Below are 16,632 nucleotides of genomic sequence, written 5' to 3'. Positions count from 1 at the left end.
TTCAGACCATTAGAGGTAAATCCTGAATTCAGGTCATGACTCAAGTAAGCAAACTAGGTTCTGACAAATGCACAGAGATGGTAGTAGGCCCATTCGCCAGGCTGAGAAGCAACTGCACAGACCATCTATCCATAAAGTACACAAGGACCATCACCCATCACCATAATGTCCAAGGACCTAACCACTGTTAATGGATGTATCCTCACAGCACACCTGGGAGGTAAGGCAGTGGCATTACCCCATATTACAGGGAAACTATGAACCCGGCTTGCACCCTAACCACTGAACCGTGCTTCCTAGCTACAATCCAGTGATCAAAGTGACCCACTTGCATAGCCCCCTGTGCAGGTGGGGAAAGATAAGAAGCTTCACCAAGCAGCAAGCCCTTGGACCCTATCATGCCCATAGGCCTCCATTTCTTTCGCACTGCTGCCTGGGGAGTCCCTAGGATAGAACACCCTGCTAAAGAAGATTAGCAAAGCTGCACATGGAATCTGCACCTCTGCTCAGAATTTGTCCCTCCCCATAATGTCTTATAAAGCCCCTTCTCTAATGAGGCTGTAAAGAGATGGGCTGCATCTAGACTGGCATGATTTTGCAGAAATACTTTTAACAGGAAAGTTTTTCCGTTAAAAGTATTTCTGCAAAAGCGCATCTAGATTGGCACAGATGCTTTTGCGCAAAAGCATCCGTGGCCAGTCTAGACATGATTTTGCTCAAGAAAGCCCCAATCGCCATTTTAACCATCGGGGCTTTTTTGCTCAAAACAGTTCTTCCCTGTCTACACTTGCAAGTATTCTTGCACAAGAGGGCTTTTTCTTGCACAAGCAGGAGCGTGAAAGTAGTTTCCCAAGAAGCAAATTCAAGTGGCCAGTGTAAATAGCTGGCAAGTTTTTGCACAAAAGCAGTTGCTTTTGTGCAAAATCTTGCCAGTCTAGATGCACCTATTGGGTATTATAATCAGGTTGTCCATCACAAGCACTTGGAGGCTCCTATTCCAAACCAAGCCACCTTTATGACATATTCCAAGTCCTCAAAACAAATGAAAGCCTGTGGAAAGCCCAAAGCACGCAGCTTTCTCTGGGCTGGTGTTAGCATTGCAAGGTGTGCTGTTCCTCCATAAAGCTGTTGCATAAGCGTCGTGATTAACCTTTTGTTCAAATTGACATTGCTTACTGGCTGAAATTACTGCCCATATTTAATCAGGGACAATTCCTGCCTTTGAACCTGTCGCAATGCAGGTTCAAAGGTTACCTAGGTGCTCTGCCCTGGGTTTATTAAAGCAGCATTGTGGATGATTTCAGGTACAGACTTGCCACAGACACAGTCTGGGGAAAAAGAACAAGCCTTATGCAGCCGCTTGGAACTGTACAGCAACCTGAGTAGGACATAAAACCTTGCACAACGGGAGACAAAAGGTAAGCCCTGTAACATTCTTTCTCCTCAGAAAAAAAAGGTGATTTTAAATTCCTTTGTGGAAGAGTTGTAAAATAGATATTGAAGTAATAACTGACCCCATTCTCCATGCAAACACACAGCTCCCTTCACAACCTACAATCCCTGAGGGATTACTGGTATGTTTAGATTTCTTAGGGCTGCTGAGGTTAGGAGAAGCATGCTATCACAGCCATGCTACATGCTGGAGGAAAAGCCATGAAATGAGCTTGCTCTTACTATTGCAGTCTTGAATGGGAATCCCAACTCTACTACGGGCTAAAGCCACATTTTCATGTTTGATGCCTTTATCGGTTCAATGGCCCAGTATGCAACTTGCCAGCATCCTGCTGTTCAGACCGAAGGTTATCATTGACCTCCATGCAGTCAAACCCCATTCCTCCCATTTCTGTGGTTTACGTGATCAGAAATGACAGATGTTGAAATTGACTGACAAATGCATGGATCAGATTATCTGAAGAGATACCCAGCATCCAGTCCAGTGAGACCCACGACCTTTGACTCAGGTTCTTACATGCTATCATAGAAATGAGTAATCCATCTTCCTTTATTTTATTTTATTTTCATTTTGAGAGAGTATGACCCATGGGTGCTTTTCCAAATTGACAGTAGCAAACAGCTTCCTACAGTACATGCTCAGCTTTTGTAGACCCCTGTGAATATGAAGATCTCCAAGAACTTGACAAAGTATCATTATACTAAGTGAGCAGTGAGGAGAACTGAGGCACAAAAGTGAAGTGTTTTGCAAAAACTCAACTAGCAAATGAGAGGCAGAGTTGGGAAGAGAACTGGGAACTCCTGAACCTCACACTGCTCTCTTTCAACAATGGAATAAGTATTTTCAATAATAAAACAAAGTCCTTATGGCACTGTCTGTATTCATATACTGAAGTAATACAACCTTATTCCTATCTGCTTGTATACATATAAAGCAGTGATAAGAGCCATATATGAAATCCTTTGTGGAAGGTGTTTTTTCTTTAAACACACAAGCATAGATTTACACAGCAGCAGCATGTTTTTACACCACATTGAGAATGCAATGAGGGCAGAGAAGTAATCTTTTTGTTTCCAAGAGATGAGATGGGTCTAAATCAAGCTCTTTCCCCAACATTCCCTCTCAGAAGATCAGCCCACTCACTCAAATTTAGGAAAGTCCTACTCCAGATCTGGATTCACATCTAAACACTGGGGTGGGCGTGGCAACAGAGCAGTGAACTGTAGACTAAGAGTATTTCCTCAGGGTTTATTTGCAGTCTCTGCTGTTTGCTTTAGGTAAGTAGGTAACTTTGCCACCTTTGGACAATTGCCCTGTTTCCTTGTGTAAAACCTCAAGCAGAGCACTCCACAACATACACACTTCCATTTGGGGAAGGCCATCAGTAACAGCTATTCTCTCAACACAGTTTGTGCCACTGATTTGAGTTACTTATCTGCGGGTGTAAGTACAGGCAGGATTTTACTTTCCTTATTAAGCCCATTAAGAAGGAGAGACTGAGATGTGTGCCACTCTTTCCCTTTGAAAAAATATCTTAACTGAAGTCAATGAGTCTTATTTCTACTTTTCTGAGAGCTGGATTTGGCTCAGACAATGCTTGTTTTTTAATCTGGAAAGTAATCAGGCCTGATTTTTCCCATTTGAGCATGTATACCTGTGTACCAACTAAACTTAGGGAACAGCGAGCACTAGGCAAAGCTAAACATGGCCAGATTTCCTTCAGAAAACTACATTTCTTTAGTATCTTCCATCCAAAGCTTTTGACAAATATTTGTGAATTTAATCCTCAACTCCTATTGAGATCTGCAGCTATTTTTAGCCTACAAGGGGAAACTGTTAGACAAGTTAAGTTACTTGCTCAGTCACACAGCAAGTCCATGAGAGAAGCAATTCCCTGCTCTGTGCTTTAACCACAAAACCTACCTCCTACCCAAGAATGGAAAGATTAACCATAGCCTACAACTGCACTGTTTTACATCTCATGCAGCCCCATTGATGTCATTGGGTTTGTAAGAGATAGAGATGGGAACAGCTATCCTTTCCCTATCCAAGTACACAAAGCTTGTCTATTAAGATGGTACTTACAATAGTGATTTATTTTAAGTACCTAGAGCTAGAGTCACAGCTGGGGTAAATCAACAGCACAGCACTGAATCCAGCATCTGATTTCTGGGCTTCAAGGAAGAAACACAAGCAGAGTGCAGCACAACCACCAAACCTACAGCAAAGAAGAAGCTGTCCTCTTCCTTTACCTTTGGGGGAGGAAAAAGAAAAGTTAAGTTACCTGCTCAGTCAAACAATAATAAGAGGCATCTACAAGCTTTTAAAAAAGGACCCCCCCCCCCAAGGATTTCTCAGTCTACAAAAGGGGGCATCCTCTAAATACAGAAAACTATTAATATAGCTGGGCTTTTATTAGCAAAAACAAAATAAAAAATTACAATTAACCTCTCAAGATTTGACCCTTAAAGACTCCCTCAGAGCCCTACAAGCACAGCTTTTCCCCTGTAATTATCTGGGAACCACTATTGTCCTGTAGCCCAGGCTCGCTCTTTTATAAGATCCTTTCCCAGCATGCTCTTCTGATTACTAGTTATTTAAACCTGGCAGAGTTAGTAACTAGCAGTCTTGAGGTGAGGATTGTGGTGTTCTATAGGTGGCTAATAAGTAGCAGTGCTGGTTTCTGGAGGTATGTTTTAACATTATCTTTTGTTTTTGAGTTTAGTTTTTTTCTATTGTTGGTATTTTCTTTGTATCTTCACTGAAGGTTTCAATTTATAGGGATGTGTTGATTTCTTTTATTATGACAAAGTTAATGTTTACTTACAGATGTGTAACTTTAAAAATGTAGGCTTCTTATAGTGAAGAGCATCTGGCTCTAATGAGACTGCTTATCCCAAAGCTATGTAGTTACTTAAAGCTGACAAACTACACTGAGCAGCTTAAGGGAGCTGATAATCTAGGGACACTTCAGCTTGGCAAATGTGTGAGAAGTAAAAAGGCTTTAGGAAACACAAATCTGAGTCTGAATAATTGATATTATTGCCTTGTTTTTTGGATCACTCTAAACAAAATGTCTAACAACTCTCCCTAACAATACTTTCTAACTTGGGACTTCTTATTTGAGGATTCCTGATAAAAAGATAATTCAGATGTGACTTTCCTGTTTACAACTAGAACACTAAAATTCTATAGAATACTCATAATACTTGAATAACTTTCTACTCTGTAAGAAGTTCTAATTTATTTGTGCTAAGTACTAATTAAGACTTGTTTAAGGTTTAACTAATATATAGGTATCAACCAAGAAAGAGCTATTCCTTTGAACTAGTATTAGGGACTATCTGCAAAAGTGATAGTCCTGTGGCACCTCATAGGTTGACCAATTTATTGGTACACTTCATCAGATGAACCTTCTAGGGAAATATTGTGTTATGGTGATCAGAAGACCTAGGTTTTGTTCCTGACTTGTTCATAAAGTCTCAAATAGAATGTCTACTTAGCACCTTACATATCTTTCTCTACATGAGTATAGCTAATAACCACCTTAATGAAGCACTTGGCACTGCTATAGCCAAGCCAAAAAGCTTTGGGATGTGAAATTAAAAGGATCCTTAGCCTACTTTTGGTGGGCAACATTACTTGGAATGGCCTTAATTACTCAAGACCCAGAAATCCTCCTTACCCTAAAAGCAATAGCACTGTTAATAAACTTCCAAATGGGGAATAATCTCCTGAGGCTTTGATCCTCGTAGGAGAAAAGACCAAAGTAATGAGTTCTCAGTAACAATCCATGTGGTGTTTGAAGCTAACTACAAGGAGGTAGTGTGATACTCAACTCTCCATTTGAGTCAAATGATAACTCATAAATTTCTGAATGCCTTCAAGATTTCTTTTCCCTTTTGGAAACCAAGTTTACTAAACCTCTGCACTGAATCCTGAGGAAAGCAATTAATGTAACATGTAGATTCCTTGCCCCACTGTCGTCTCCTCCCTCCCCCCTAATTTATGTTAGGGCAATTCCAAAAAATGTTAACTGTGTTCTTACTGACTCACTTGCAAGGCAAATTTGGACCACCTTATACTTAGCAAACATGTTGCGCTTCATATGTTTAAAAAATGCCCAACTAATTAATTTTACTCTAAAAAAATGAGTAGTCCTGTGGCACCTTAGATGAACAAATATGTAACATAGAATCAGGAGCTTTTGTGGGCAAAACACACTTCATCAGATGATGAGCTGGAGTCCTCCCAGAAAAGCTGATGGGTTTCATAGAGCTGGAAGAGACATCAGGAAGTCATCAGGTCCAGCACCCTGCACAAGGCAGGACCAATCCCAAATAAATCAACACAGCCGGGGCTTTGTCAAGCCAAAACTGAAAAACCGCTAGGGATGGAGATTCCACCGCCTCCTTAGGTAACCCATTCCAGTGCTTCACCACCCTCCTAGTGAAATAGTCTTTACTGATAGCCTATCTAGACCTCTCCCACTGTCACTTGAGACCATTGCTCCTAGTTCTGTCACTACTGTGAACAGCCTTCTTCCCACATGACAGTTGGGGAAAACAGAGCACATAGGCTAAATGGCATGCTGAGGACAGCAGATGAAACTAACAATTGTTAATCTCAAGCCTTGTATTTCTCCATCCAAGCCATTCTGCTTCTGGACTGTCCTAAGTGACAGGGTTTCATTATCCACCCGACTAGATCCAGTCACTCATCCTAATTTCCTGGAGCAGGATGGAGTCCTAACAGGGTTGAAGGAACACAAGGGTAACTTGCAAGTCAACTCTTACTTGAGCATGAAGCTTGCCTGACTCCCTGAAAGGGCCCCACTGCTGTCATTTGAGGGAGCAAGTAATTATGATGGGTACCCATTTCGGAGGTAACCAACAGTGAACGTGAGACAGGTGGCCTCCTCTAGGAAGAACCCTGTGAAGTGGCCACAGTGAATAAAACTGATCAACATCTCGCTGATACTGTGCCCAATACCGCTACATGGTGTCCAGGTTTAGTCATGGTCTCTGAACTCAATCTCTTTTATGTTGTATTCACAGTCCTCTAAATTGTATTGCTTCACCAGTCCCTGACATGTTCATCTATACCACAGGAATCAACCCATTGGTAGACCATTCCTCAGACACCTAAGCTCTGATCTTACAGACATTAACCCTTCCCTCTACATGACTAAAGATCATTCTGACCACCTGCATTGCCCTCAGTTAGCTTTCTCTTCCCACCCCACTTTGTGGCTTTTAGTCTAGGATTAAAAACCCAAGTCAAACCACAATTTGTGAGTGGAAGGTTGCAGCTTTATTCCTTCTAACTCTGTGGAAAGCCTTTAAGCAGGAGGGTGTGTGTGCCATAAAAATGGTAACCCACAGCCTTGAGCACAGCAGTGCAACTGGTACCACTGATAAAACCTTTCTGATAAAAGGGCAGCCTTTGCCCTCCGAGTCTGGTGCACGGTATCCCTGACCATTGATCAGGCCAGTCAGGCATGTACTTTAGCTGTCTAGCAGACTATTGCTCAAGACCATGAACAGGCACCAATACCCTGCACCCCTCAGTCTGGTCCACAGTAGTAAGTGGAATTTGAGCAGCTGAGGCCAGTGACCTTCAGGTGCTTCAGAATGTGGCCCATCATTCTTGACCTTCCACTGACATGAATGGTCCAGCTACTCACAGGACCTCTTCTCTTGAAGGGGAATTCTTTTGGCTTAACTCCAGGCTTACAGTATTGACAGTCTCACTGCTTGGCAGTATGTTCCTGGTGTCCCTGATCTAGATCTGACTGGTAATACCATAGCCCTGATCCTGGTAGGGGTGGGCATCTGATTTCTTCTGCTCCAGATATACAGATAAGAGTGTGTATGTAGAAATTCATTCTCCTGATACCCTAGGGCTACATCAACACTGTCCTCTCTTGTGCAAAAGCAAACGTGGCAAAGCGTGGAATATTGCTGCACCTCATTTGCATAATTGAGGCTGTTTTTGCACAAGAGGCTTTTGTGCAAAAAGGAGCAATCTACACTGCTCCTCTTTGCTCAAAACCCCCCCTCCTGCACAAGCCATTCTTCCTGAAAAGTGAAAACAGCTCTTATGCAGGGAGAGAGGATTTTGCGTAAGGAGCAGTGTAGATGGCTCCTCTTTGCACAAGCCTCTTGTACAAAAATTGAGCCCCATTAATTATGCAAATGAGGTGCACCAATATTCCATGCTTTGCCTCATTAGCATTTTTTTGCACAAGAGGGCAGTGTAGACGTAGCCTAGGAAAACAGTGAAACCATAATTCTTATGCACTTGGGACACATGCCTTGGTTTGGCATTGGGGATAACAACTGAGAATCCCTGAACACTAGCAGTGTGGTAGGCAAATGGGAGCGGGAAACTCCAAAAAGGCTATAATCCTATTTGTGGTTCCTGGGAGATGGGGAAAATGGTTTAGAGATTCTTCTACCTCAATAATCCCAGTGACCTATTTATTAGGTGTGCTGCAAGGGATTTATAGCCTTCTGTACAACTCCTCCATGGTGGTGGTCGTAGTGGTGGGAGGGGTGTTTTCTTCAGACAAAGATGTAGGTATTGGTTGATCCTGTTTGGGTCCCTCCCCATCTTACTCCTTCTCTAATAATGCTGGACAAAGATCAGAGACAATCTGGCTCTGCCTCTGACTATTAGTGAGGGGAGTAACCAATTGCTCAGTGAATCAATTCTTTATTTTTTGTTTGCATAGTAAATGACAGGTGAATCAGGTTAGTGTACTGACTAACCAGGGTGTAAGGCCAAGCAACTTAGACTCTAAAGAATGAAACTAGAATACACTTGGCAATCTGTGCTGAGTAAAAGATTTCTGTGGTGGTAAATCGGTGATAGGTCAGTTTTCAAGTGGCATCTTGCAGAGGTTGATAGTAAGCAAGTGCTCATTGGGAGGCATGTCGTGAAGACAGGGAGCAGGTGTTCTAGCTTCCCAGTCAGATAAAATCTGTAGCAGCGCACGTTAGTCAAACATGCTAGAGGGCAGAACCACAGAACACTGGCCAATTGACTTTACCTCCCCTGTCAATGGGTTTCTGGGGTCAGATTTAGGCTTGGTACCTGCTAGAGAAGCCCTTGCTGCTTTGCTCTATATTGGCCTGGAACAAGCTGGGGAGCAGCAATGTGTTAATCAGTCTCCGGTTGCCCCTGAAGTGCCCTGCTGTTTCATTACTTAGATATGCAACCCACAACTGTGGCTCCAGTTTAGTACTAGTCCAATGTGTGAAGTACTATCCTGTAGTACTGGTGGAGCTAGCAGTCCCACTTAGTTAACTTAAAAAACGCACATAATGGGATGTGTTATTTAAACCACAGCCCAAATAGCTTCAGTTTGGCTGAAATCTTGCATGCTGGATTCTGCTTCAAGGCAACATTTTTGGAAGGATCAGCTAAAACTTTTTTCCTTAAGTATGAACAGACTCTCTAGCTTGTTCCTTAACTCTTTGTGCACTTCTAATTCTCTCTCTCTCCTCCCCACGCTCTGGAGCAGGGACTGCTCATTTAGTAGCAGTGGCATTGGTGGTAGGGACCAAAAATGGTATAGCCCTTTAAAAATAGGATCAAATTTGACCAAGTTGTGATCTTTTGCAGAAATTGTAGCTGGCACATACTCAGACTCCTTAGAACTTCACAGTTTAGATGGAAACTTCAGCCTCCAGATGCCCTGGCTTACCTGGATGTGGCACCTAAAGCTCAGGGCTTCCTGGATGTGGCACCTAAAGCTCAGGGCTTCTCATCAATTGGGGAGCCCATGCTGGTGCTCCAGCTCCCCACCATGGGGCTGGAGCACTCCATCTACTAGCTGGAATCCCCTCCGCTGCACCCTTCCCCCGGCTCTGATCCACAAGGAGAGTGGGGGGAGTGTTGTCATCTTCCTTCCCAGTTAGGGGCCACATCAATGAGGCTTTTTTGGCTTCTCACTGTGTAGCCCCTAACTTTTTTTTTTCTGTGGGTCAGTGGTCCCTGATCCAAAAAAGGTTCCCTATCCCTGGTTTAGGCTCTGAACAGTCTGTACTGAGCATGCTCTTGCTTGGGGCTACACAAGATTTTCCTTGCTTTTTGCAGTTGCAGGTTGTTCCAGGTCATGTTGGATCTAGGCACAGGAACTGAGACTGTTGGCATGGTCTCTATAGTGTAGACCTAGCCTGTTGATATGGTCTTGATAGTGTAGACACAGCCTACACAACACAATTTCTTCCCCCAATTTGAGAGCACAATTATGTCACCAGAAGCGGTCTTGCACCAGCATGTGCCTACACTAGGTGGAGGGTAAGTTGTAATGGCAATGTTAGTCAGTTATGTAGCTTTCTTCATACTGACTATAGGTCTCTTGCTTGCATCCACCCCCTCCTCCTGATTTTGAGGTAGGGAAGAAAACTGCCTAAACTAAGAGGGATAAGAGCTAAACCCAGAAGCAAAAGTAGGGGAGTAAATTTAGGAGAAGCAACCTAGAAGACTCTGTCCTAAAGCTTAGGAAATAGCTTAGTTTTTGTCCTGCCATAGGCCAGTTATGGGAGAGGGGGAAGAATGAGACTTGACACCCTCTTGTGAGGGAGGGAACTAGAACAAGGAGCCAAGAAGAGAAACTAGGATGTGACTATGGGAGGATCAGGGTGGGAGTGCGAGCCTGGAGCTGCAAGGCAACTTGGTCTAGTGGGGGTAAGGGACTGATGAGAAGTTTGATTGGAGAGGGGATTCCCTAGATGGGACTAAGGCTTGGGAAAGGCAAGAAAGAAGGGCTCAAGATCAGGCAAATGAGCAGGTGTCCCCTGCTAGATGCACTTTAAGCCTGGAATGAAAATAGAATTGAGTTGCACCATTGCTCTGATTTCAGCAAATACCTAAAACCCACTGAAGTGTCCCCTCCTCTCCATGTAGTGCTAGTCCAGAGGATGCCTGTCTACTACTGCTATTTGTATTCCACTACCTCAGTATACAATAGTGATAGAGATGTAGCCGTGTTAGTCTGGGGTAGCTGAAGCAAAATGCAGGACAATGTAGCACTTTAAAGACTAACAAGATGGTTTATTAGATGATGAGCTTTCGTGGGCCAGACCCACTTCCTCAGATCAAATAGTGGAAGAAAGTAGTCACAACCATATATACCAAAGGATACAATTAAAAATGAACAAATATGAAAAGGACAAATCACATTGCAGAACAGGAGGGGGATGCAGGGGGGGGGAAGGAAGGTAAGTGTCTGTGAATTGATATTAGAGGTAGGGAGAGTGGGATGTTTGTGAGTTAATGGTATTAGAGGTGATAATTGGGGAAGCTAGCTTGGTAATGGGTGAGAGTTCAAATGTTTGTTGAGTCCTTTTTGGAAAGTGTTCAGAGGATTCCCTTTCAAGTGCAGATGTAAAAGGTCTTTGTAGCAGAATGCAGGTGGTTAAGTCATTGAGAGAGTGTCCTTTCTGGTTAAAATGGCAAGAAACTGTTTTTTCTTTGTGATCTTGTCTGATATCTGTTTTGTGGGCATTAATCCTTTGGCGAAGTGTCTGAGATGTTTGTCCAATGTACATAGCAGACGGACACTTTCGGCACATGATAGCATAAATTATATTTCTGGATGCGCAGGAATATGTGTTCTTGATCTTATAACTCACTTGGTTAGGGTTAGGTCCAATAATGGTATCAGCAGAATGAATATGTGGACAAAGCTGGCATTTTACCTCAGTATAGTGACTCTAAAGGTTCTGACTCTGCTGATGGCCCATGTGGGTGTCCATATGATGCCACAGAATGGAGTTTGACTTCTCTGGCTTGTATGTAACTTAATGGCTTACAAACACTACTTACACAAGAGTGTTATGAACTCTCATGTAAGAGGAATAAGTTAAGAGCAACATTGCTTATTAGTAAGAATGCATTTTGCCAGGGATGTTTGTTTCAGAGGAAGGTAATCATGGGCTATGAGCAAAGAAACTGGATGCCAGTTGTGGTGATCCAGCAGGCTGACTTCATAGATTTCTTAAAAGTGGTATTCCTACCAACAGCTCCCAAATACTGCTGTCTTGGCATCAATACCAGCCTGTCCTCCAACTTCCTCTTATTGGATTGGCTCCCATCAACCAGCACGTTGGCCACTTCTGGGGGTTTCTTTGATCTTGCTTCCTTGTGAAATCTTTGGGGTTTGAAACAATCTTTGTATCTAAAGCTACTATAGAAGACTTCTCATAGCAGATGTAGTCAAGATGAGTAACATCTGCTGTTAGCATGAGGCTGTCACCTCAGTGACTTGGAGTAATGGGACACGGAAAAAGAGAAGACCAGTATGGTGTAGAGAAAGTTAAAACGCAGTTAAGACACAGAGTACAGCTCCTTAGTGCTACATGTAGCTCAATGTATGTTAATAGGCATATAAGGTTAAGCATTACAAAAGTGCAACCTCCTCCATGTACTTCCGTGTGTCAAATATTGAAGGCCTTGGTTTATTTCCCCCTAAAAGCTAGGGTGGTAATTCTCATTCCTGTACAATAACTCTGATCTTTGCAATCCTTCAGTCCCCAGGAAACTGGACTAAATCCTTCTGTTAAAAGCCATGTAATCCACTGGCATCAGTAGGGTTATATAGGCATAACAAGAACAGAAGCTTGTGCTACAACAAGCAGAAGAGCCAAAGTGCCTTAACTGAAGCGAAGGTGTCAGATTGAACAGCCAAAAATTCAGAAGGTGTATGCCTTCCCTTTTTTCTCTAAATTAGAAACATAAATGGTCTCCCCTCACCCCTGCCCCAGCCAAGTTTTGCTGAGTTGCAAACAATGCAGGGCCATTGTCCATGAGGATGACTTATGACTCAAACTAAAACTTTCAAAGGTGTCAAGGATGACTTATGACTCTAACTTTCAAAGGTGACTAGTGATTCAGAGTACTACTCTGAAAATAAATCTGCATATCCTGGCTCTAAGTGGCAACCACTAACTGAAAGCAGTAGCTGCTTAGTGTGTGTGGAGAATTAAGTTAATCAAGGCATGATTAAAGGGGTCTAAAATGAACCATCTGGCTTCATGGTATCTCAACAGTCTTATTGACTGGTCCTTTGAACCATATAGCAATCCACTATTGTCCTGTGTCCAGACTTAATAGTGGAAGGTCCTTTCTGATTTAAAAACTAAGCTGGCAAAGTACACTAAACCAAGTTTGCATAAAGCTACACTTTAGCTACATGGCTACAAGACTCATTTCAAATGTACTGTGCCAAAGGAATCCTATTACCTGGAAAACTGGAGTAATGGAGATAGGCCATTTAGTGTTTGAAATATAAACATGACTAGGAATAGCAAACATTAGTCCCACACAGGTCTTGTTTACTACAGTAGCCTGTGTTCCTGTTACCAACCATGTGCTTGTTTCAAAAAATCTTAACACTCAACAGAACTGACTTAACCATTTAGTTCAGGAAAGACACTATGGGGCTTTGGCTCCTTCTAATTAGCCTTTGTTTTCACTCCTAAATAAGTCTGTACATGCATGAGAACTAACACCTCTAGTAGATGTGAACTAGCATGTGATAAGAACATGGGGTCAAACTGATGTGGTGTGACTCAGTTGACATCCTGGGGTTTAATGCCAGGCATTTTCAACAGAGCCTCAGTTACAAATGCCTTGACTAGGCTGTTCAAAACTCTGAAATGATTGTAACTGTGAGCTGAGTTATGCTGGCTTTTTAGAAAGGTAACAATTGAACATTGACTTACACAGCTTTGAAACTTTTTCTATTAATGAGGGAAGTTTCTCCTTTCGCTTAGTTTATATTTAACACACAGTACTGTACTGCATTTGTGGCTTCTCTTTGCTGCCACCTGTGTACTTCTGATTTTGAAGTGTGGTTGAGTCACTTTGCAATTCTAGTGCAAGTCTGAAGTTCTCTAGCACAAGCTTAAGATTGCAGTTGCTTGTTTCCAAATTCTTAACTCAACAGAGTAACTTTTCAGCAGAGCTAGTCTGGGGAGGCCTTTCCAGCTTGTAGGAAACTGACACTTGTCTCAAACAGGACAAGATCATAACCAATATAAACATGTAACTTGATATCTGGATCAAGCCACCTGTATCCATGGGGCAGTATTCATTCATAAGCCAAGCATCCCTTAGCGTAACTGAAGTATGAACATAATATTGGCTTCAATTTCAAAGTCCTTGTTCTAGCCTGACTTTCACTCCATTAATCTCAATAGTACATGTAGAAGTGTGTGTTTTGCAGCCTAGTCCTCCTCTTTCAGGTGCCTGTCCTTCCTCCTCCACAAGAGACCTAAGAAGCTCATAGGCTTGAAGTACAAAAGGGCACTTGATACTGACTTGGTGTACATACTGCTTTCTCTACAAAGAGTACAGACCTTATTTTTAAATGTATCTTGTTACTGTTCCATGTAGCCCAGCTTAGTCTCTAATGCCACACACTTAGGAAAGACTTGGCTAAAAGTTACTCGTTAACTTAGTGAAGAAAATACATCTGGGAAAAGGAAACAGCCCTGCCCATAATCAGAAAACATTCTTGGCTCCTGAGGTGAGGACTCAACTGGTGTTCAGTGGATGGAGTAGGGTTACTGAAGAGGATCCACAAAATTGCTTTGTTTGGTGTAAACTGCATATTGGAAAATCGTGTCCAACTTCACACTACTAGACACCCATAGAACCTGTCTGAACACATTATGTCTTAACCTTCATTAAGGCTTCAGTGTTTAATGTGAATAATTCTGATAAACCTTCTGTTTCTCTGCTCAGGTCAACCATCCTGGTGGTACTAATCCAGCACCATGATTTGGATACTTCAGGTCTTGTTCTCACCACTCCCAACACCAGCATTGATTGGCCTTTTTATTCTTGGAGCAATAGTCATCTTGTGGGTGATAACTAGACCAAAGGCCATTACTCCTCCTATTGACTTGGATAAACAGTCAGTAGGAATTCAGGTAACACTTACTTTGCTCATTAATAAAATGCTTAATTCTTATTGACTTCAATGGGCTCTAGGCACTTTTTTGCCTTGTGTGAGTGTATTTTTATTATTGCCTTTTATAGAGCTGAAATAGAAGTGAGATCAGGACTCTAAAATTCCCTGAGTTGGAGGTCTGGTCAGACTTCTGGCTGCCTAAATGTTAAGGGAGTAGGAACAGAAGCCCTTCAGAAAAATCTTAGTCCACTATCCCTTTAATATTTGTGCCCTTTAATGGGAGGCAAACAGTTGCTTGTCTTGTCACCCTTAGAACCTTCTAGATTGCTTGAGTAGGAGCAGTAGCAATTATTTGTTAACCTTTAGTCTGACCTGTTTGAGAACTGACATTCAGATTTTACCAGTTGAGTAACACTCTGGCCATCTGATTATCATGGAAGATGAAGTAAGGGCATGTCTTCACTATAGTGGGATTGATGGGCAGTCATCAATCCAGCAGAGGTCAACTTATCACATCAGGTGTAGATGCAATAAATCTAACACTGACCAGTCTCCTATTGACTTAGTTCTCCATCAAAACAAGGGTTAGGAGTCAACTGTCAATGTACCCAGTAAGAAGACATAAATATGTTTTTAGCCACATTCATGTAACTTATGTGAACATTAGCTAATATGGCCTTAAGTTCAGGAGGAAATTAAGACTCTTAACTGATCTTACGTGCTAATCTCCCCTTCAAGAGGGCTGGTGGGGGACAGGGTACTCCTACAACTGGTCTTCAGTTCACTGACTTAAGAATATGTGCCCTGACCCTAGGGAGGTGCCAGAAGAAGTACTTTCTTGCCAGAGACTCAACTGCTTGCTTATTACTATGAAGATGCCAAAACTATGTATGAGTCCTTCCAGAGAGGACTTCATGTGTCTGGTAAGTAGGATCTTACTGAAGTTGGCTTTAAGTACTTCCCATTGGTCACCATTTTTGCTACATAGACTTAAAGCCACAAGGAATGATATTGTTTAGTCCAACTAAACTCTCTTCTGGACCTAAGTAAAGCTTTGTACTATGCATTCATGAAATTCAACTGGAAGGGTTAAGTCAGACTTTAGTGCAAGCTAGACTGGGCTTTAAGAAGCAATCCCAGGCATCTTATAGTAAGCCATGAAATAAAGGAATAATCAATAGCCTTACAGATTGATGAGTACCCAAACTAGGTTTTCTACATCTTCAAATGGATCTCAAGATGCCAATAATTCTTAACTGACTAGATGAGATTCTGTCATTGTAATTTTGTTTTCAATAGAACATAGCTTTTTGTTCAGTTTCATTCCACAGTCCAAAACAATGACACTTTCATCACTTTAAGTGTGGCATTGGCCAAATAAGATGAATCAAGGAATTTTCTGATATTCAACAATCAGTATTTTTAGATGCCCTGTTTGGTGTTGTACCTTCTCAATATTTGACCACTACTTGAGGCGAGATGCAAAACCTGTCACAGCAGCCTATGGCTCATCACTAAAGCCTTAGGAGAAAATTCAAGGGAATGATTCTTACCAATACTGAACAAACTACTCCACTGCAAAAGGTACAAGTGAAGTGTGAACTATTCATATGCAACTAAACTCTGAAGAAAAGCACTTCCAGTCACAACTAAAAAATGAACCATGTGTGCTAGCTGAGCAGGAAATACATAGTGCAAAGTGTAGGTAATGCTACTCACTAGGCTCAAGGCACTAAGACTGCAGGTTGATAGTAACAGCGGATGGGAGCTAGTATATTGTAGACATACCCATTTTCATGCTCAATCAGAAAGGCATCTTTGCTGGAAGGTGACTTCCAGGCTTGCAGCTGAAGATCAGAAGTTCAAATTTAAATTTCTTTAAATCCTAGTATAAAGGAAAGAACCTGAACTCTAAAACAGAGGATGTCATTACTGAGACCAGATATCTGATTGCCAACTCTGCTGGAAGAGTGCACCAGTAGTTAAACACTTGCCTAGAATGATATAGATTCAATATGTAATTGGTGTGCCGTCACTAGCTCAAAGTTACTTGAGTTAGCCAATTTTATCTGCAAACTTCTGAAGTCCCCTAGACAAGAGGTGCAGTGGCCATAATGGTCAGATGTCTCTTCAAAAATAAACTTGCACCCCAATGGCTATTTGTGGTTTTACTAGACTAACAATCATGTAGATGGTGGTATGAGCTTTTGTGGGCAAAAATCTCTTCAGCTGCTGGGTATTAAGTCCAGAT

The 16,632-nt window shown here is 42.1% G+C and overlaps 1 protein-coding gene across 2 annotated transcripts in view; it reads left to right on the top strand.

The window, feature by feature from the left end:
* The first annotated feature begins 1,298 nt into the window (after positions 1 to 1,298).
* The window catches only part of ACSL5 (acyl-CoA synthetase long chain family member 5), a 33,073-nt gene continuing 17,739 nt past the window's right edge, over positions 1,299 to 16,632 (top strand). Inside the window, exons 1-3 of one of the 2 annotated variants that reach the window (XM_006134999.4) lie at positions 1,299 to 1,418; positions 14,213 to 14,400; positions 15,196 to 15,304. In XM_006134999.4, the coding sequence (XP_006135061.2) occupies positions 14,245 to 14,400; positions 15,196 to 15,304 (265 nt within the window). In that variant the 5' untranslated portion in view covers positions 1,299 to 1,418; positions 14,213 to 14,244. Of the gene's footprint in view, positions 1,419 to 4,052; positions 4,143 to 14,212; positions 14,401 to 15,195; positions 15,305 to 16,632 lie in introns of those variants that run through there. The other variant, XM_075935451.1, reaches the window with a different exon arrangement.

This window comes from Pelodiscus sinensis, chromosome 8, assembly GCF_049634645.1.
Source record: "Pelodiscus sinensis isolate JC-2024 chromosome 8, ASM4963464v1, whole genome shotgun sequence".
Taxonomy (NCBI): domain Eukaryota; kingdom Metazoa; phylum Chordata; order Testudines; family Trionychidae; genus Pelodiscus; species Pelodiscus sinensis.
Note: the sequence above shows the minus strand (reverse complement) of the source record. Positions and strands in the feature narration are given on the sequence as shown.